This window comes from Ananas comosus, linkage group 6 (assembly GCF_001540865.1).
Source record: "Ananas comosus cultivar F153 linkage group 6, ASM154086v1, whole genome shotgun sequence".
Classification (NCBI taxonomy): Eukaryota; Viridiplantae; Streptophyta; class Magnoliopsida; order Poales; family Bromeliaceae; genus Ananas; species Ananas comosus.
In genome coordinates this window covers 5,885,141-5,908,578 of record NC_033626.1, presented here as the reverse complement: position 1 = coordinate 5,908,578, position 23,438 = coordinate 5,885,141, and the positions used below count along the sequence as shown (strand labels likewise).

The 23,438-nt window shown below is 41.8% G+C and overlaps 1 protein-coding gene across 1 annotated transcript; it reads left to right on the top strand.

The window, feature by feature from the left end:
- On the top strand, positions 17,088-18,103 carry LOC109711317 (molybdopterin synthase catalytic subunit). Its single transcript, XM_020234293.1, has one exon. The coding sequence runs from the start codon at positions 17,327-17,329 to the stop codon at positions 17,951-17,953; it is 627 nt and encodes a 208-aa protein (XP_020089882.1). The 5' UTR covers positions 17,088-17,326; the 3' UTR covers positions 17,954-18,103.

Genomic DNA, 23,438 nt, shown 5'->3' with positions numbered 1-23,438 from the left:
CGGGTCTGTGCACGTGCCGGATATGCTTCCGCTGGTACCCGGGCGTGACATTGTCGCACCCCCTGCGGTAGTGCCGACGGTAGACGAGAGAGCGACGGCAGCAGCGGCTGTGCCTGTCACGATGGTGCCGGCCGGATCGGGGACATCAAATCCCGACAGTGCGGCAGTTGAGGCGGAGCGAGAGCATGCGTTAGCGGCTCTCATTCAGTTCCAGAAGTTCAACCCACCTAGCTTCGAGGGTGGCAAAGTGGAGCCAGCGGTAGTGGAGTCGTGGATCGACTCAATGGAAACGCTCTTGAGGATCTAAACACCTCGGAGAAGGACAAAGTGTACCTCGCCACCCATTGCCTCGAGAAGGCGGTGAAGGTGTGGTAGAAACAAGTTAAGCGGGATCGACCTGCCGATCTTCCGCTTATATTGTGGGAGGAGTTCAAGAGAGCGGTATTCGCGAACTACTTTCCCGACATGGCGAAGCGGAGACTACAAGAGAAGTTCCGCAAGTTGAGACAGGGTGATCGATCGGTGGGGGAATATGAGCAAGAGTTCTCTCACATTATCGACTGCATTCCCGATATCGACTGCGTTCCCGATGTTGTTCGAGATGATCGAGATCGGGCTGATTGGTTCTTGCGAGGACTCTAGCCAAGGATTTATGAGAAGGTGCAAATTCTGAAGCTTACGACCTTTGCAGAGGTCTTCGATAGAGCCTTATGGGCGGAGCACAGTAGCGCCCACGTTCCAGAGAAACGGGAGGCTATGGCCGAGACGAAGGACAAAGGCAAGAAGTGAACGGTGGGCGGTGCCGGGGGCCGGCCGAATGCTAAGAAACCCCCTCGGTATCCCCGACAGCAGTCGAGGAACTGGAGACCACCTCGGTGCGTCATTTGTGGCGAAGAACACCGAGTGTCGACTTACCCACAGCGAGACAGTAAATGTTTCAAGTGTGGCCAACCGGGACATCTTATCGGGGAGTGCCCGAGCTGGACGTCGTCTGCGCCGACTGCGGCATCAACACCGTCGACCCCGAGACAGCTTATGGGGTTACCACCAGCAATGTCAGCTGGACGCGCATCATCACCGCGTCAGCCGGAGGGATCGAGAGCACCTAGCGAATGGGTTTTTGCCGCTCAGGTGGAGGAGCAGCCTGCAGCAACCAACGACATTGTGGCAGGTATAATTATGATTAAAGCACTAGAGCTAGAACACTGTTCGATACTCGTGCATCACGTTCATTTGTAGGCGCATCATTTGCAAAGACGCATGGCATAGAAATGACACATAATGAGGACTATTGGCGGATAAATGGTCTCGAGCACTCGTTCCGTGTTTATGATGAGTGCTTGGAGGTTCCGATGCAGATTGGCGACTGGATCATGCCGATAGATCTGCTAGTGCTAGACTGGATGTGGGGATTCGACGTTATCTTGGGGACCAATTGGCTCTCCAAATACTACGCGGTCATAGATTGTGAAAGCAAGGTTATCATCTTTCGTGAGCCTAACCAAGAGGAGTTAGTGTATCGGGCGTGCAAAGGCGCGTGTTTTGCGGCGACCATATCGTCAGTGAGGGCCAAAAGAATGATTAAAGGAGGGTGTAAGGCCTATTTGGCAACCACGGTTGATGGTCGAAGGGAGCACCCCGAACTTGAGGGTATCAGGGTAGCATGTGAATTTCCGGATGTATTTCCGGCGGAGTTATCGCGATTGCCACCGGACCGGGAAGTTGAGTTTGTCATTGACTTGATTCCCGGGGCAGCGCCAGTTTTGAAGGCTCCGTATAGAATGGCAACGATGGAGTTAGTGGAGCTTAAGGCCCAATTGCAAGACTTGCTCGATAAAGGCTTCGTGAGGCCGAGTGTGTCACCGTGGAGAGCTCCGGTGCTATTTGTGAAGAAAAAGGATGGCACACTTCGACTCTGCGCAGATTATCGCGAGTTAAACAAAGTGACGATAAAGAACAAGTACCCGTTGCATAGGATTGATGATTTATTCGATCAGTTGCTAGGGTCAAAGGTGTATTCGAAGATTGATCTCCAGTCGGGGTATCATCAACTAAAGATTAGACCAAAGGATGTGCACAAAACGACGTACCGTACGCGGTATGGCCATTCCGAGTTCACGGTAATGCCGTTTGGGCTTACTAATGCCCCGGCAGCATTTATGGACTTGATGAACCGAGTCTTCAAGCCGTTGTTGGACCGGTGCGTCGTGGTGTTCATAGACGACGTATTGGTCTACTCGAAGAGTGAGGAGGAGCATGAAGAGCACTTGAAAGCTGTGCTGCAAATACTCTGACAAGAAAAGCTTTATGCTAAGTTGAAGAAGTCTGACTTTTGGCTAAAGGAGGTCACATTCTTGGGTCATGTGGTATCGGGCGACGGAGTGTCAGTAGACCCGAAGAAAGTGGAGGCGATCAAGGATTGGCCTCGTCCGACAAGCGTAGCGAAGGTCCGTAGTTTTCTCGGACTTGCGGACTACTATCGGCGGTTCGTGGAGGGGTTCGCTAAAATAACCACTCCGCTAACACGCCTTACTCACAAAGGAGTATAGTACGTATGGAGTGATGATTGCGATCAAAGCTTTGAGGAGTTGAAGAACAGATTGACGTCAACCCCGGTGCTTGCCTTGCCGACTCCGGGGGAGACCTTTGTAGTGTACAGTGATGCCTCGTATGTCGGTCTCGGGTGTGTACTAATGCAAAATGGGCGAGTCATTGCATATGCATCGTGCCAATTGAAGAGTTATGAGAAAAACTACCCAATTCATGATCTCGAGTTAGCCGCGGTGATCTACGCGCTAAAGTTTTGGAGGCATTACTTATATGGTGAACATTGTGAGATATACACCGATCACAAGAGTGGCTTTAAGATTTTGCTCCTGCTGGCTTTTGAGGTGGTAAGGATGGGAAAAAATGGAAAAAAGGAGTTTTGGGTGGACTAATTTCTCGGCAACCAACCCTTGGTTTCCATTGTCCCTTCCTCGACCTATATCTTAAGGTTGATTGTAGGCTTTTAGTCCATGAGCCACAAATTTGTAAGCTCCTATCATATTAGCTGTTTTCCAACATAACATCGAAGTATTCGCCAAATTTCCATTTCTCAGTCTATAATTATTTGACTCTCTCTGCAAGTGTAACTGGGACTAACATGACAAATGTGAAGGTATTAGAAAATTACTTGACTGGAAAGATGTCTGAAAATTGAAAGATGTCTGAAAATTCTTACGAAGTTTATTTTATATATGCCTTAGATACTGTTTTTTTTGTGTGGATGGTATTATTTACATAGAATGTGCCTTAAATTATTTGACACAAAAGGAAGGTTACTTATGTAGATTATCCTGTTAAATTGAAGCTCCAAAATCAATTGAAGCTCTTCCCCAGAGACAAACTTGACATTATATAATCAATTGAAGCTCTCTGCATCTATAGATAGGGATAACAATATAAATATTCAGGTTTTACTAAATTCTAAGGCAGAGATGTGGGCTGTGGCTACTGAAAAACTGAAGCTTTCCATGCCCAATTGCTTTTATCAAGGATTTCTTCTATGAGTTCTTCAAAGTAACTCCACCTTATACTAATTTTGGTTTACTTTTCTTGATCAAAACTGAAACTTTCCATGCCCCTATTGCTTTTCCAAGGATTTCTTCTATGACTTCTTCAGAGTAACTCCACCTTATACTAACTTCGGTTAATTTTTTGATCTTATTATTGACCCTAATGACGAGGAAACTTCGGATGGTCCGTCTGTGGGCAACCAGTTGCTCGCATTGATATATATTTTTTTATTTCAGATGATGTGAATATGCTGCCTTTTCTAAATAATTCTCTAGAGTTGGATTTTTTCAAGTCAATAGCTCTGCTTTCTATGTTGATAAAAGATGGTTCAATACTGATATCCTGGACTGTACTAGACTAACCCTAATGATAAGGAAAGTTCGGATGGTCCGTCTGTGGGCAGCCAGTTGCCGATATGTGATCCTTAATCAATATGAATGTGTTATAGTTGTTCAATTAGGATTGCTGATTACAGGATGTTGGCTGATCTTATTGCATGAGAAGTAGAATGTTTTTAAAAGTATGAAACTGTTCATGTGTTATAACCTTCTTAGCCATTAGATCAATCTTACCATGCATCACTTAAATCATGCATAATAGATGACTCCACAGGTAACTATCATTATCAACTCGCTGTTCTACTACTCTATAATTTAGTTGGTAGCCCAAATATGATCCTCTGATATTTTATTTCTGATTGGTTGTTGGATAATTTGTGGGGAAGCTGTTTTACAGATATTCCTTTGTACTCAAATCTGGTTTTCATATCTTTGTTTGGCATTATTGTGGGGAAGCAGTTTTACATATGTTCCTTTGTACTCAAATCTGGTTTTCGTATCTTTGTTTGGCACTAAATGCAGTAGCTTTGGATGGACTCAGCTTTACAGATAATTGATTGTACTCAAATATGCTATTCCTATCTTTGTTTGTGATTAAATGTGGCAACTTTAGATGGAGTTGACTACTTCGATACATTGTTGTTTTATTAATTCTACTTGGTTTTGTTTATTTCTATCTGTTTCTTGCTTTTTGTATCTTTTCTTTGAGGCAACGATGATAAGTAGAGAAAAACGTGGAAAATGATGGTTTTAAACAAGCGGAAGTTTGGACGTCCTATTCATAGGCAACCGGTTCCTACTGTTCTGATACTTCGTCGTTGCATACATCTTCTTCCTACGGTAATGTATTGGTCCTATTGCTATCCTGTGCTTATGATCATTTTTGCCGACTTAACTGAGCCTTACCTTTTTGGGGTTTTCGGCAAGCCTGTTTAGTTTTTTTTTTTTTCCTTTATTCCTTTCTTTTTCTTTTCCTACTATTCTTGCCTATTTCCTTTCCCGAAAAAAATTCATTCCTAATTTTGATATATAAGTTGTGCTCTGTTGCTATCCCATCTAATACTTAGTAGATTGCAAGAATTATTTAGTATTGAAAAATAGTTACTTAGTTTTTGTGCTGAAAATTTTAATCTATAATTTTAAAATTTCCCTTTTTTCCTAAAAATATTTTATGGGTACTATTTCTTAAAGCCTTCTTAGCACTGCGTAGCACTAATTTTCAGAAATCACAATCTATTGAAAAGCAGCTACTTAGTTTTTGTGTTGAAAATTTGAATCTATAATTTTTAAACTCCCCTTTGTTTCTAAAAATATTTTATGTCTTAAAGCCTTTTTAGCACTGCGTAACACTAATTTTCAGAAATCACAATCTTAAGTTGTTTAAAAGAAAAAAAAGATTGCTATCACATCTAATACTTAGTAGATTGCAAGAATTATTTAGTATTGAAAAGCAGCTGCTTCGTTTTCGTGTTGAAAATTTGAATCTATAATTTTTAAAATTTCCCTTTGTTCCTAAAAATATTTAATGGGTACTATTTCTTAAAGCCTTCTTAGTACCGCGTAGCACTAATTTTTAGAAATCACAATCTTAAGTTGTTAAAAAAAAAAAATAAAAGCACAGGGTTGTTAAGGAAAACAATATTTTATTAGCAGATCTCTAACTGTATACAAATATTTTTTGTAAGCGTTTTCTGTATGCATTCATGCCAATTATGTGGCAAATCACTGCGTCAAATTAAATTCCAAATATCACAATTTTAAGGTTGTTCGAAGAAAGTAAATTCCAAAACTGTTAAAAAAAATGTTGTTTTTATTAGTCCACTTCTAAGTACATACAAACATTCTTTACAAGTGTTCTCTGTATGCATTCATGACAATCATGTAACAAATCGAGCAGGCTTTGGTGGAGATTGAGATCACATTTTTTCCTTCCCCATAGTCTTACTGTGGAGGTGTAATACACTGAACTTTTGCAAATTACGGAGTTCGAGTGTGTGGAATGATATGTGGAACTATCCTACATATTTTAAATGACTTGGACAAGTTTTTGAACAAGTTAGAGAGTGATTGGAAGGTTAAAAGCAAGAAAGTGCGCTGATCTGGCGAAATCAGCAGTTTTCTGCTTTGTGTACCGGTACAGCCATCATGGTGTACCGGTACACACTGGTAAAACGTGGCAGCAAGGTTATATTGGTAATTTCACATCTTGATCCTATCTATTTGAATCCAGCACGACCTCTGGAGCTCCATAGATGATGCTAGAGCTCAGAGAAAGGCCCTTGCACCATTTTCTCTCTCTCTCTCTAGGGTTTTTCTCCCTCTACAACGAAATCGCCGATTTTGCTTGTTTTCGTCGCAACGTTGGTTTTCCGCTGGTTGCGAGCGTCGCTGAACCTACGTGGACGTGTGAGGGAGTATTTTGGAGGGCTTTTCGCAGCCCTGAGCCAATGAGGTGCTGGTTGGAAGCTTGAGAAGGTAATCGACTCGACTTTTTCGTTATCGACGTTCTATTTGTCGATTTGAGTATTGATTTCGGGTTTTGATGTCCCTATGTATAGAGAGACTACTATTGTATCTATTTTTGTATACCCAGGATGTATATGTACTATTTGGACCGAGAACTACAGTTGTGATACTTCTCTTTTAACGAGATTTTGAATTGTATTTTCTTTTGTTCTTTTGCTTATAGTATATCGACTTGTACTTTGCTCTGATATCAGGATAGGATTTCCTATGTTCTACTTCCTGTCGTTTTGCTTTGTAGACGCCTTATATACTGCAGGTGTATGGCGGGTCTGTGCACGTACCAGATATGCTTCCGCTGGTACCCGAGCGTGACAGGAGGCCATGCTCCAAGTAGACGCAAACATTCTTTATAATTGTTTTATGTATACGTTCATGATGATTACACAATGAAGGCTCGCGCTTTGAATTGTTGTTGCACAGACTTGCCGTCAAAATGAAGGTAGTAAAATTATTTAGTTCTGAAAAATTTGATAGCAGTGGTAAAATTATTTAGTGTTGAAAAACAGCTACTCAGTTCACATGTTGGGAATTTGAACCTGTAAGTCTTACATTTCACTATTTTTTAAAAAAATTTGGCGATTCCACAATTATATTTCTGTTCTATGTTGTAATTTACGTACAATTTGTTTTGAAAAAAAAGAATTTAAAATTTCATTCAGTACATGTATATATGAAGTTAATGATTTTACTCTCCTAATAATATATATCATAATATTATAGGTTCACTATGTTTAACTTTTGTTGAGCACCAAGTTTTTCTCACTAATTTACCAGACTACTGATATAACTTAGTTTTGAACATCACGTTGAACTTTTGTAAATTATCATTTGCCAATTAACTTAGGCACAGTATAAACTAATTAAACAGTAAAAAACAAATTTAAACATCTATGAACATCTTTGATTCATACAATTCTGGACACTTAATTTGAACTTTTTATATACAGCAGAAAAAAGCATGCAATTGAAATTTGAATTATGAATTCTACCTATAACGAACTCTAAATTCTCAAAATTGTTCTGTCATAGACGCTCTAATATTAATAGCATGTTTTATTCATCATACACAAATTCTTTGCCGCCAAATGCTTTTATTTGTTTTAATACTATTGTCATGACCAATCTTTTATATTAATTAACATTATGAATTCAAAATTCTAAAATCTAATTTCTTATTATAAATTCTAAATTCTAAAAATTATTCTTTTAAAAAACCCTAATATTAATAACATCTTTTTCCCATCATATACAAATTCTTTGCCAACAAAGACCTTCCTGTGTAATTCCTTACTCTCAACAACGCAGCTTAACTATCTCAAAATATTTGATATATACGTGGGTTCTCATGCAAGAACCTTCAGTACCAAATCAATAATGTTCAGAATACTATGAAATTTCAAATTACCTACCTGAATTCTGTCATGGTGCTACCATGACCGCGAGGGGAGAAGCGTAGGAGTAGGAGAAAATGGAGGTACCAGAGGAGACAATAGAGGATCAATGGCAAGAGAAGCAATGGCGGCGACGCGCTTGGTAAAGAAGAAGGCTATTCGGGTTTTGGGCTCGCGCTTCCTCACTGTAGCCTCACTCAATCCGCCTCCGAAGCCGCAGCGGTGCGATCAATGGGGAAGGGTCGGTTCGGGTGCCGGGTTCGCACCTCCTCACTGTGACGACGGGACCCGAACCCGCATTTAGCTTCGGATGCGGGTTGAACTATGTGTGGGCCGGCCCAAGTGAGGGATCCAGCGTGAGATAGAATTGAACCCACTATGGCTCATGTAGTTTAAATACAATTACATTCATATCCCTGTCCATTGTAGCTCTTACAATCTGGTCCTCGTAATTAGTGGAGTATAAATAGCAAGCTAACAATGTAATGAATCAAGCAGAGAATTGAATAAAATCCCTTTTCCCCAATTATCTCTCTTCTCTTCTTCTCCTCTCGATCCCCCTTCTTCTCCTCCACTCAAACTCCTCTCTCTTCTTCTCTCAAGCTCCTCTCTATCCCCGGATCCTACTCATCTCATTCCCGTCAAGCTGATGACCAATTGAATTGGAAGGTGGAGCCACTTCCCATCATCTCCAATTCTACTCATCCTCAGCATCATCCAGCTTCACAGGAGAGCAATTGGATCAGGTATCCAATTTACATCATCTCCCATAGCCATCCAAACTGATATAGTGGTTGCTATAGGATCAGTTTATTACAATCTGGTATCAGAGCGGTTTCAATCCCAGGGATCGGTACGGCGCAGTCGCAAGGACTCCGGCTTTGCAAACTGTTGAATCCGACGTCGACGCAGCTACCCGTGCTGCTAGGGTCGCCTCTGGGTGATCCTGGACAAAGGGGGCCGCCGTAAGAACCTTTCCGGTTCTTGAACTCCCAGAATTGGCAGGGAAATTAAACGCCCGCCATCGGTTCGAAGTTCCCACCTGGTGCCTGCAACCTTCTTGCAGGTGGATCCCGCCAGAGATTGAGCAAAATTGGGTCTGCAAAAGGTAACCGGTTCAAATTTATTAGCAAAACAATGGCCGAAGGAACCCGTTTGAAGTTGCTTGATGAACACGTTCATGCACTGGAGCAACAAATGCAAGAGTTAGCGGCAGGGACTGAGAGGAAATTTGAATCACTTACAAGTCGTATGGAGGCGATACGTATGGAAGGACAATCTCATTATGATGATTGGAAGAAGGACTCTGCAAACACCTCAAAGAAGCTTGAACAGATTATGGATCTATTGGTGAACATACCACAGACTACATCCATCAGAGGAGCTACATCTTCAATTAGTATAGATGAACGAGGTATATTGCCAACCCCACCTATTTCTCACACAAAGGAAGATAATCATATACAACCTACCATAAATCGATCAGGGTTCCAATTTCCATTTCCCAAGTTAGAATTTCCTATATTCATGAATGACAATCCGAGAAGTTGGGTGAGAAAGTGTGAGAGATATTTTGAATTCTATAGTATTAAGGAACATCAGAAAATGGAGTTAGTAGCCATGCACTTGGATGATAAGGCTGATACCTGGTTTCAAGGGTATTTAGCAGAAAAGCGGATGGTCCATTGGGCAGATTTTTTCGAAGAAATCTGCAGGCGGTTTGATACGAGAGGATCGGTGGACGTCGTGGAGGAATTTAACAAACTGGTGCAAACAGGGACAGTGGAGGAGTATCAAGAGCAATTTGAGGATTTAAAGGCACGACTGCTTACTACTGATTCTCAATTCTCCGTGGACTATTTCCTCTCGAGCTTCCTGAGTGGACTAAAAGATGAGATCAGATCTGCTGTCAAGATGTTATATCCACGAACCTTGACTCAGGCATTCGAACAAGCCAAACTACAAGAACAGACCATAGCAGCAATGATGAAAAAGAGTAAACAAATGCTTCGATTACAAGGGATCACCAATTCTCCAAGCAACTACAAGGGAATGGGTTCGGCAACATCTGGAAGGTACTCCGACACCGCCAGGAACCAACCCAAGTTCACTACAGAGAAAGCATTCCCTAACCGGCAATTAATCGAGCAGAGAAGAGCCGCTGGTCTCTGTTTCAAATGTGGGGATAAGTACAGTCTTGGCCATACCTGTAAGCCGCAAGCAATGAATGCCATACAAGCAAACCCAGGGGTGACAGAAGTATATGATGAGATCAGTTTGCAGGAGATAGAAGGAGAAAAGAGGATTGAAGTTGAAGAAGAAGAAGAATTGGGGTTATCAGTTCACGCCTTGAGTGCTGAGGATAGCCAAGATACCATAAAAATACAAGGAGAGAACAAGGGTAAGACTTTATCCATCCTTGTGGACACTGGGAGCACTCATAGTTTTATTGACATTGGGGTAGCTAAAGAGACCAAGGCTGACATTGCAACTACTACACCACTCTTGGTAACAGTAGCTAATGGTCAAAAGGTGTTGAGTAAGCTCAAATGCACCAATTATGTCTGGGAAATGCAAAGTGAAAAGTATTCGGCAGACCTGCGAGTGATACGGCTTGAAGGGTCTAGCATGATCTTAGGGATTGACTGGTTGAGAGTGCATGGTCCAGTCACCTTCGATTATGAAATTAACACGGTTATCATTACAAAGGGTGACAAGAAAATCCACTTAAAAGGGATGCCTTACAAGGCAGGATTGCGAAACATTACAGCCAAACAGTTACAGCATGAACTTCAAGAGGGCAGTTGCTATGCAGTGGCACAGTGGATACCTCCAGAGGAAGGGAAGGAGGAACACATACCTGAGACTATTCAAATGGTTTTGCAAGAGTATTGGGATATATTCCAAGAGCCTCAAGGGTTGCCTCTGACTACAAACCAGGATCACAAAATAACGCTGCTGCCTGATTCTCAACCAGTTAATATCAGACCTTATAGATACACTTTTGAACAAAAGAATGAGATGGAGAGGCAGATTCGAGAGATGCTGAACACAGGAATTATTCAACCCAGCCATAGCCCCTACGCCTCACCTGTTCTCTTGGTCAGGAAGAAGGACGGGACCTGGAGGTTTTGCGTCGACTATCGGCAATTGAATAAACTCACGGTGAAGGACAAATACCCAATTCCAATTATCGAAGACTTATTAGACGAACTGGGAGGGGCTAAATATTTCTCTAAGATTGATTTGAGGTCAGGGTATCATCAAATCCGAATGCACCCAAACGACATATCGAAAACAGCCTTCCGCACACATGTCGGCCATTATGAGTTCAGAGTCATGCCCTTCGGACTTACTAACGCGTCGGCCACGTTCCAAGCCATAATGAATGAGATCTTTGACCAGTTTTTGAGGAGGTTTATTTTAGTTTTCTTTGATGATATTTTGATATATAGTCAGACTTTGGAGGAGCACGCGGAACACTTAAAACGAGTGTTGGGAGTGCTCAGGACTAACCAATTATGTGCCAAACGATCCAAATGTTTCTTTGGACAAAGACAGGTTGATTATCTAGGCTATGTCCTCACCGGAAAAGGAGTATCGACTGATCCCAGCAAAATAGAAGCAATGCTCCAATGGCCACTGCCCAGATCTATTAAGGAGTTGAGAGGGTTCTTAGGGCTTACGGGCTATTACAGGAAGTTCGTTAAAGGATATGGAGTAATCAGTAAGCCTCTCACGGAGCTCTTGAAGAAGGGTAGCTTTAAATGGAGCGAGGAAGCCACCCTTGCATTCAAAGGGTTAAAGAAAGCAATGACGGAAGCCCCTGTTCTAGCCATGCCCGACTATTCAAAGCCCTTCGAAGTGGAAGCTGACGCTAGCGGCCAAGGAATCGGGGCAGTTTTGGCACAAGGGGGAAGACCTATCGCCTATATGAGCAAAACAATCAGTAAGAAGAATCTGGGACTCTCAACTTATGAGAAGGAGTTCCTTACTATTTTAATGGCGATGACGAAATGGCGCCATTACCTCAGCTTAAAACCCTTTATTATAAAGACGGACCATGAAAGCCTGAAATTTCTACTGGAACAAAAGATTAACACCGCGATCCAGCAAAAAGGGATGCTCAAGCTTATGGGCTTGGATTATGTCATACAATACAGGAAGGGGAAAGAAAATCGAGCAGCCGACGCGCTATCCAGGAGAGGGTTTGAGGAAGGAGAAGTACAAGCAATCACAAGAGTTCTACCCGATTGGGTATCAGAAGTGATCAAGAGCTACGAAAAGGATGACCACTGCAAGAAGTTAACTGCCAGTCTCATTATACAACCCACAGATCAACAACCTTTCACTTATCAGCAAGGACTTATTAGATACAAGGGTCGACTGTACATTGGAGGTGATGAGAAGTTGAAGAAAAAGATTTTAAAAGAAATGCATGATTCCCCTCTAGGAGGTCATTCAGGAAGGCACTATACTTATAAGAGAATTAAGCAGGTATTCTATTGGCCGAAGTTAAGAGAGGATGTGAAGAAGTTGGTAGAAGAGTGCGAAGTCTGCATTAAAAACAAATCGGACAACTCTAAGTACGCTGGATTACTTCAACCTTTACCCATTCCGACACGGACCTGGAGTGAGATCAGCATGGACTTTATAGAAGGGTTACCCAAGTCGGACGGAAAAGACTCGATTTTGGTGGTAGTAGATAGATTGACTAAATATGGACACTTCATTGCGTTGACTCACTCTTATACTACCATAGAAGTGGCCCGAGCTTTCTTTGATACAATCTACCGTCTGCATGGGCTACCAGAGATAATAGTTTCAGATCGAGATCGGGTTTTCACAAGTCAGTTATGGCAAGAGCTATTCCGATTATTGGGTACCAAACTGCACATGAGCACCGCTTACCATCCCCAAACAGACGGGCAGACTGAGCGACTAAATAGGTGTTTGGAGACCTACCTCAGGTGCCTATGTTTCCAACATCCGAGGAAATGGCATCAGTGGCTGGCACATGCAAAATGGTGGTATAATACCAACCATCATACTTCCCTGGGAACAACTCCTTATCATGCTCTTTACGAAAAACCGCCACCCAACTACACGACAGACAACCTATCTAGAAGCTCAGTGGGAGTACTTCAGGATTGGGGAAAGGAAAGAGAAAGGTTGACCCGCGAGTTCAAGGAGCATCTACAACTGGCTCAAAACCGCATGAAGCAGTTCGCTCACCGACGCAGGGTCGACCGCGAGTTCCAAGTTGGCGACTTTGTATATCTCAAATTGCAACCCTACTGTCAGCTCACAGTCGCCATAAGAAAGAATGTGAAACTCACCTCAAGATATTACGGGCCATTCGAAGTTTTAGAGAAAACCGGAATGGTCGCCTACCGCTTACGACTCCCAGAAGGGTCAAAAATTCATCCTGTATTTCACGTGTCCCTTCTCAAGAGGAGTCCAACAGCGGGGAGACCTGTTTCGCCTACCGTACCATTGGTCGGCGAAGAGGGACAGCTACTGGCGGAACCAGAGAGCATTCTGGACCGACGGATGGTTCGACGGGGCAACAAGGCTGCTACTCAAGTGCTCGTCAAATGGAGCAACTTGCCGGAGGAATCGGCGACTTAGGAGGATTATCAATTCCTCAAGTCCCAGTTCCCCGGAGTTGATCCTTGAGGACAAGGAAGTTTTTGAGGGGAAGGGATTGTCATGGTGCTACCATGACCGCGAGGGGAGAAGCGTAGGAGTAGGAGAAAATGGAGGTACCAGAGGAGACAATAGAGGATCTATGGCAAGAGAAGCAATGGCGGCGACACGCTTGGTAAAGAAGAAGGCTATTCGGGTTTTGGGCTCGTGCTTCCTCACTGTAGCCTCACTCAATCCGCCTCCGAAGCCGCAGCGGTGCGATCAATGGGGAAGGGTCGGTTCGGGTGCCGGGTTCGCACCTCCTCACTGTGACGACAGGACTCGAACCCGCATTTAGCTTCGGATGCGGGTTGAACTATGTGTGGGCCGGCCCAAGTGAGGGATCCAGCGTGAGACAGAATTGAACCCACTATGGCTCATGTAGTTTAAATACAATTACATTCATATCCCTGTCCATTGTAACTCTTACAATCTGGTCCTTGTAATGAGTGGAGTATAAATAGCAAGCTAACAATGTAATGAATCAAGCAGAGAATTGAATAAAATCCCTTTTCCCCAATTATCTCTCTTCTCTTCTTCTCCTCTCGATCCCCCTTCTTCTCCTCCACTCGAACTCCTCTCTCTTCTTCTCTCAAGCTCCTCTCTATCCCCGGATCCTACTCATCTCATTCCCGTCAAGCTGATGACCAATTGAATTGGAAGGTGGAGCCACTTCCCATCATCTCCAATTCTACTCATCCTCAGCATCATCCAGCTTCACAGGAGAGCAATTGGATCAGGTATCCAATTTACATCATCTCCCATAGCCATCCAAACTGATATAGTGGTTGCTATAGGATCAGTTTATTACAAATTCATAATAATAAAATAAAATTACAGCGAGTTATTCGATGCATATAAAAGCATATAAAATAATATCTTTTCCCCATCATACACAAACGTTTTATATTAAAATATTTGATACATACAAAAAGATTCAAATTTTACCGTTGCAATCCGAGTTGACTTTACTGCCGAATCAATAATGTTCAGAATATCATGGAATTTTGAATTACCTAGCTGAATTTATAATAAAAAATCAAAAGTATAGCAAGTTATTAGATGCATATAAAAGTTTAGAATATAAAAAAATTAGTATTCAACAAAACTCTGTATAAAATTATATATTCAAAGTATACTAACTAAATTAAGATAAAATATNATCTTGCAAATACATGAAAGGGAAAGGACTAACTTGCTTTTTGTAACATCCATTCATGCCTACGAGAACATCCCACTTTTGATATCTCTGCACCTGGTGTATGGATTAACCTATGCACCAGGTTCAAAATTTGAACTCAAATTTTATCCATGCACCTAGTGCATGGATCATCTCATACACCATCTCTCCTTCTCTTTTTTTTTCTCTTTTATTTTTATTTATTTTTTTTTTTTTATGCTTCAACAACTGCATAAGGGAAAGCAGACCAAAACCTCTTCTAAAGCTGCTAAAAGATGTGATGGAACATTAGAGTTGATTCATACCGGTATATGCGGACCTCTTCCTCTATCAATTACTGGCCATAAATATTTTATCACATTTACTGATGACTACTCTCGATATGGCTATCTCTACTTGCTTAATTAAAAAAAAAAAAAATCGAAAGCATTAGATGCCTTTAAGGCATATAAGGCTGAAGTAGAGTATCAACTCGAGAAAAGGATAAAAGTAATCAGATCAGATAGGGGTGGTGAATATTTTGGTAGACAAACAGATAAAGGTCAAATTCCTGGGCTTTTTGCTAAGTTTCTGGAGTAGTGCGGAATTGTTCCACAGTACACCATGCCAGGAACACCTGATCAGAATGGTGTTGCTGAAAGAAGGAACCGCACATTAATTGATATGCTCAGGAGTATGATTAGTAATTCTACCCTTCCGATATCATTGTGGAGTGAGGCACTCAAAATTGCCCTGTATATTCTTAATCGGGTCCCTACTAAGGCTGTCACTAAGACTCTTTTTGAGCTTTGGACAGGTAGGAAACCCAGCTTAAGATATTTTCATACATGGGGTTATCAAGCTGAGGCCAAATTGTATGATCCACAAATAAACAAATTGGATTCTAGAACCATATAAGGATATTTTATTGGTTATTCAGAAAGATCCAAGGGGTATAAGTTTTACTGTCTATCACTTCCTATAAAGATTGCAGAAACTAAAACAGCTCGGTTTATTGAGGATAGTGCAATTAGTGGGAGCTCTGAACCTCGATTCATTGAATTTGAGGAAATTCAAGAGCATTCGAATTCTGTACATGACAGACCCACTATTATTTTTCACGATTTGAGGGTTCCTATTCCAGTAGAACAACAAGTCGTTTTGGAACCACAAAATCATTGTGAACCTATCATTGATAATTCACATCAAATGTACAAGTGAATAATTCACATCAAGATGTGCATGTGGATAATCAGATAGATTTAAGAAGATCCTCAAGACAAAAAAGACCGGCTATATCCAGTGATTATATTGTCTATCTCTATGAGAATGGTCAGAGTTTAGATGATCCTCTTAATTTTTCCGAAGCCATAAATAGCAGTAATTCTACGGAATGGTACAATGCCATGAATGATGAGATTGAATCCACGAACCACAATAAGGTATGGGATCTTGTTGAGTTACCTATAGGAGTTAAACCCGTAGGATGCAAGTGGGTTTATAAAATTAAATGGGACTCCAAAGGTAACATAGAGAGATATAAGGCCCGACTTGTGGCGAAATGGTTCACTTAGAAAGAAGGTATTGACTATAAAGAGACTTTCTCTTCAGTATCTAGAAAGGAATTTTTCCGTATTATTATGGCTCTGGTTGCTCATTTTGATTTCGAGCTATACCAGATGGATGTCAAAACTGTTTTTTTTTAAATGGGGATCTCTAAGAAGATGTGTATATGAATCAACCTGAAGGATTCTCGCAAAAGGGAAAGGAGCATTTGGTATGCAAATTAAAGAAATCAATATATGGACTAAAGCAGGCCTCCCGACAATGGTATTTAAAATTTAAACAAACTTTTTTGACTTTTGGTTTTAAGGAAAATATTGTTGATCAATGTATTTATCTAAAGGTTAGTGGGAGTAAAATAATTTTCTTAGTCCTTTATATTGATGATATTTTACTTGCCAGTAATGATTTTGGGCTATTGCATATGAGCCCAGTGTTGCTCCTGTCCAGAAAGGGGATAAGCTTAATACTTTTCAGTGTCCTTGGAACCAATTAGAAATTGAACAGATGAAAAACATAGCCTATACCTCTACAGTTGATAGTCTTGTGTATGCACAACTGTGCACACATCCGAATATTGATTTTGCCGTTGGATTACTTGGCAGATATCAAAGTAATCCAGATATGAAGCATTGGAAGGCTACTAAGAAGGTTATGAGGTATTTGAAGGGAACTTTGGATCATATTGCATGTTATGAGACCACATTACAGGCTATTTGGCTTAGGAATTTTATCACAGACTTAAGAATTGTGNTGCATATAAAAGTTTAGAATATAAAAAAATTAGTATTCAACAAAACTCTGTATAAAATTATATATTCAAAGTATACTAACTAAATTAAGATAAAATATTTTTTTAAAATTAATATTTTTAAATTATAAATTTTAAATTTTAGGAATATAAATTTCTCGCCGCGAAAGCACGAGCCTCCACTAGTAAATAAAGAAGCCGGACCGGCCCAACACAGATGGAAGGGATGAATCATATTTGATTGTGTCACTGCGTCCGCAACACAAGAGCAATCTCGACCCTTTCTAAATTCTAACCTCTGTTTCTTTCTCAACCACTTTCTTTATCTCCGCCGTCTCCTCTCTCCCTCACCATGGCGGCGGCGGCGGAGGAGGATCTGATCGAGATCGTGGAGGCGCCGATCGAGGTCCGGCGGTACGTGGACCACGTGCGCGACCCGGCGGCGGGGGCGATCGCGACGTTCGAGGGGACGACGCGCGACACGTTCGAGGGGCGGCGCGTGGTGGAGCTCCGGTACGAGGCCTACGTTCCCATGGCGCTCCGCCGCCTCCGCGCCGCATGCGCCGACGCGCGCGCCGCGTGGAGCCTCCGCCGCGTGGCCGTGGCGCACCGCCTCGGAGTGGTGCCGGTGGGCGAGGCGAGCGTCCTCGTCGCTGCCTCCGCTGCGCACCGCGCCGACGCGCTCGAGGCCTGCAGGTTCCTGATCGACGAGGTGAAGGCGTCCGTGCCCGTGTGGAAGAAGGAGGTCTACGAAGACGGCGAGGTGTGGAAGGAGAACGCCGAATTCATACACGCTCGGATGAGCACGACGACGACGACGACGTCGGCGGCGGCGGCGGCGGCGGCGGCGCAGGATAAGAGGAGCTGCTGCTGCGGCGCCAAGGTGAAGGTCGAGGAGGGGAAGGAGGAGGCGCACCATAGCAACGGCGCTGGATTGGAGGGTGGACTGGAAGGATCGGATCCTGACCGTCCGTTGTAGATTCGACCGGTGGACCTTTTTTTCCTTTTATTTTCTTACTTAGGGCGCGCGTTAAACTCTGGCGGAATAATCCGAGGGCTGTACCCCTTTTTTGTGTACTATTAAAACCTTCGCTATTTAAAGTATGCGTTTGCATAATTTGATTTTGAAGTTTGATTTCGTAAAATTAAATGAATGTTTGGCTCTGCTCCCAAACTGAGTTTTCAGAATGAGAATTTATTTTTTTTTTTTTACTTCAAACATTTTGCATAAAAGACACTCACTGTAGCAGGGCCCCAACCTTATCCCACCATTCTGTTTGTTACTTAACCTTTATATTATTATCATAATTAAATGTTATGGATTAGTATTAAACCGACTTATGGACCTCTCATAGTAATACACTGATTTGGTGGGCTTTGCTGTCCAACGTAATTAATAGAAGGCCCGTTTGATACTGAGATTTATTTAACGTGTAAAATAGAATTGAGACTAAATCATATGAAGATATGCATTTTTATTTTCGACTAATTTGTGATAAATGTAAGTTTTTTATCATACTTTATCACCTCACATAGTATAATCCTCGTAATTCCAAATGGTGTTTTAGTAACTAAGTGTAAGAAGGTTACAACAAAATACAAAGGATCTTACTTCAGTGCAATTTAGAAACAAACTAAAGTTGCATGCAGCACGTCCGTTAATGGAGAGGGGTAAGCGTGAAGCTAAGGAAAAAATATATATTTCCATCACCCATTTTTGCTCAGAGGAAAAACCCTAAGTTCTTTTCTCTGAAACCTTCTTCTCCGGGACCAACACCTTCTAAAGCCCATCCCCTATTTTTTGCTCAGAGCAAAAACCCATCTTCATCTTCCTACCTCATTTCCCTCTTCTTCCTCTTCTAATCTTCCTCTTCCATCGCAACCAACATCGTCACTCAGATTGAGTACTCGGACGTGCTCTGAAGCCTCTTTCTTCGGACGTGCTCTGAAGCCTCTTTCTTCTTTGCTCGAATCAAACATTCAAATTTACTTGGTGACTTTTCTTTGTTTTTCAATTTCCATGGAACTTCTTTTATGACAAATCTAGTCAGCTTGATTTTTTTTTTGGCTTTTTTGCCAAATTTTATGTAAATTAATTTTTTTTCATCTTTCAATTAAGAAGCAGAGTACTTTAGTCCTTCTTTCCTCTCCTTTTGCTGAGAAAATCAAGATATTATTTGAAACATGTCTTATATTCTTCAACTTTCGTTCTTGATATTACCAATATATTAATTTCTATTTGTTTCTTGTGAATTCTTAGATGATCATTTCATTTTTTGAATATCGAAATTTGATTTCCTATTTTCTTCTCTTCGTATTTTCACCGATTCTTTACATTGGAAATAGAGTAAAAAATCTATTAAAAATCAGCCTTTTTTTTTTCACTTCAAGTCTTTGTTATTTCAAATGAGAAAACTAGATTTATTAACATCTACAAAGTTGTATGGTAATTCTTTGTGCGCGCGCGCACACACACATATAAATATATATAGCACGTCTCCTATACTTTCGAAAGTACGGAAACCTCCGTACTTATAAATTATTTTTGATGATAGGACATCCAATTCGACAATCGGCTACGTTTCATATAATCTATTCTTTTGGAACTATCTAAAAATCAAATTTTAGAATTTTTTGACATCATTTACCAAGCAATCAAAAGGTCCCACAAATGACTATTTTAATAGCCAACGTGGCATGTTTTTTAGTTCAACGGTATAGAAATATCCAAATTACATAAAAATTTAATAAAAAATTATAGTTAACATCAATAGCACAATCAATACTTTCGATTTGAAATTTGAGTTCTTTATTATTATTTTTTATGAGATTTTTATTTTTAGCCGTTCATTTTGAGGCTACTCATTCACTAGATAAACAAAGCCAAAAAATTATGAAATTTGGTTTCTAGATAGTTCCAATAGCGTACATCATGTCTAACGGAACCGATCGTCGAATCGGATGTCTCATCATCGAAAATAACTTACAAGTACGGAGGCCTCCATACTTTCGAAAGTATAGAAGCCTAGCGCTCTCTCTCTCTCTCTATATATATATATTTGTAGATCATTATATCAATGAAAATTTCAAGGCCGACCTCTCATAAAGGGGAAGGTGCATCTATAATTGGTTCTTCTAATTTAGAGGCTACTAATGATGAGGTAGATATACTTGGTGATGATACTTTACTAGGAGTCAACATTAGGGGGGAAAGAGAAAATGATTCTTAATAAAATTTGAGAAATCAACAGGGATATTTAGAAGAAATGAGCTAAGAAGAATCTGCAATCGATGAGCCATTTTTGGGTCAAATTTTTGTTAGGATTTCCATATATTGTGGCCCAATTAATCATATTTAATTTAGGATTTGCTATAGATAAAGGTCAATCCTAACAGATTTAGAACTACCTGATATGGTATATTTTATCCCTATCCTATCTATTTCAGATTTAAATAGAATCCTAATCAGACTTTGATGGAAAGTCGATCTGGACTCTATATAAAGGGGTATTGGTCCTGCCACCTTCTCATACGCATTCTGGTGAAGAATTACCATCGGTTCCACACCATACGGTAGAGTGCCTGAGACGGGGAGAAACCAAATCACCCAAGTTCGGTTCGTGACTTTCAGACCATAGCCGGACTTCACGCTTCCGCAAGATTGATCAGGAATTTTTTCCCTATGGCTCTCTGTGAGTTATCTTATATTTTTTGTTTTGATCCTGAATTTTGGTATGTATTTATTTTCGGTTTTGTTTTTTACATACCTATAAAGTCTATCAATTTTTCCTAATGCGGAGAAAGCAAAGGATTTCTACAATATTTATGCCTTTAAAACAGAATTGAGTTGTCACCACCCCCCTTGAAGATTAAGAATAAAAGCGAAAGTGCGCAATTTTTTTTTTTTTTTTTAAATCCTTGACCCCATGGGATGCCATACCCGCCACAAATACAGAAAACCCGTTATTCACACGGACAGAGTCTCCCATATATTTGCACAGTATCGCACAAGTACAAGATACAACCGCAGACGAATACAAACCATATAATTCACCACATCATAATATCACGATCCATATTCCATCACTCATAAGATTATAATGTTTCATTCCTAAATCCACATCTATTAATTTAAAACGTTTTCCACCCGGAAACTCATTTTAAAATAATAGAATTATGAAAAGCGAAAAATCTTTTTTAAAACCGTTTTCCATACGAAAATGTTTTCCTTTAAAAAATATACGCTACCACGAAGAGTAGAAAACCATTTCCATAAATTCACATGAAAACCACAAATATTTTATTTAACATCATAAAGCCGATATATTCAAATAAAGTAAAGTAAACTGAACCATAAAAGTCTAATTCATTTATTCATGAAAAGATGGTAGAGTCTAAACCGAATGTCACCGGGCCGGAAACTCTATCGACCGCTAGGTACGCGCCTCACGCCTTGTCCCGACTCGGACTAGCAACATCACCTAAAATTTGGGGGTTGGAGGGGGGGGGGGTGAGAAACCAACGAAGGTCTCCCAGTGGGTACCCACAAACCGACGAAGGCGAGCGTACTCACTGATCACCAAAGATATCTATGAACAATAATACAGTAGCAATGTCAATAGGAAAGCAGGATATAGAATGCAACTACCGCTACTGTATATGAATGCATCAACTGGATGATCAGTCCCAAAATATCCAATCCAGTAATCGCCATGTCGGTCCAAAGACCTCAAGCCTGTGCCACCATCGCTCTAACCTACATATAACCCTAGCATAAGCTCCTGGGCTTACGTGCTGGCACTCCCAACCACTTTTTCGAAAAAGTATACTGCTGCGGTGGCCAAACCGCTGGTGTACGTGAAATGCTTATGAGCAGTGGCGATCGATGCTGATATGCTCAATAGCCAACCGTCGGCAACTAGTCGACAATCCTACCCCTCAAGGTATGCCGACCGTATAGATCATCAATTACAAAAGTCACAGAACCGACCGAATAGGTCACCACAGATAATCCGCTCTACTTATAGATCATGATGATAAATACAGAAAGTAACCGTAACCAAGTAGAGCAATAAGTAAGAAGTCAAAGGGTGCTAGAATAACATGATATGAAAGGCAATAAAGAGAGGGTTGAGAGAACATCACCAAGCATGCACTACTTTACCGACTTCGGATCGAAGTACCCATCTATATGAATATCGCACCTGTCTCCCGACTGTGGAAGATCGTCAAACGAACCTACGGAGGGTCCATCAGATTAGTATCTAACCCGCAAATAAGAACCACTAAACTCACAACCCCACACATGATCCCACAAAAATCGGTTTCCCAAAATCGATTACCGTAACTCGCCGGAAGTCCCAAAAATCGCACCGAGACTCCGCCGAGACCTACGAAGTGTCCCGGGGCTCACCGACTCGTGCCATGAGTCACCCGCTGCCAAAAAACACCGTAATAAAGGTGTCCTGGCAGCAAACACGAAGAATCACATCGAAACAATCATCGTCAAATAACCGTTCCGATCCGGGTTCCCGAAAGTGTCGTTTTTGACACTAGAACCCACCGTCGCTCACCCGTTATCTTCGAACCCCCGAAACGACATTAGTGACCAGCCAACAAGGCTCAATGACTAAGTATAGTATACTCGAACATCGTCGGGAGGAATCCGAACCGAAACCGCGTTCTGTCGACGAATTTTGCTGAAAAATACACCAGAAATCGATATTCGATTTCCGCAAAGGCCTCGGACTTTGGACAATCAAACCATAGATCACCGGCCACCCACACATACTGCCCACAGTAGCCACAAAGTGTACAATTGCATAAAAGCCCCTGCTAATGCTTAAAATCACATTATTTTATATGATTTTCGGGGTTTACCACTCGATATTGTAAACCGAGGGATTTTGAGGTCAGCCATGACACGTGCTGACAGGTCTCGACATGCCAGAGGCTGTGCTCATGGTCTAGAGCACAGCGGCTCACTGTAGAGAGCGCGGGAGCGACCTAAAGTTCAGCGAACTACGCGCACTGAACTTAAGTCGTGCTTATTCCACAAACCAGGGGCTCGCTAACCCTAAGGGAGATGAGTACGATGATCAGCACTGATCAAGGATCATCGTGCTTATTTCTGGAGGCATCAAGGTGGCCTCGAATTGCCGAAACAATGCAAACAACCCCAAAATAGTGCACAAACAACACTAAATTGGCTTACCGAGCAGGGGGGAGCTAGGACACGGCCGTCGACGGCTCGGCGGTGGGTGCGTCGATAGCAGGTGGGTGCGGCCGGTGTGGGGAGGTTGTCGCTCGCATTGGCCGGCGGCAGGAGGCGAAGGCGGCGGCAGCTGCGCTGGAGCAACCCGAACTCGCCCGGGCTCAGCTAGGGTTCAATTGGCCACAGCAGCCTCGACGGCGGCCGGGGAGCTTCAGGGCGACGACGATGGGTCCTTGGAGGTCGGAGGGAG

What these genes read in the sequence shown, in the direction of transcription:
- LOC109711317 (XM_020234293.1), top strand. Translation starts at nt 17,327, where the DNA reads ATGGCGGCGGCGGCGGAGGAGGATCTGATCGAGATCGTGGAGGCGCCG.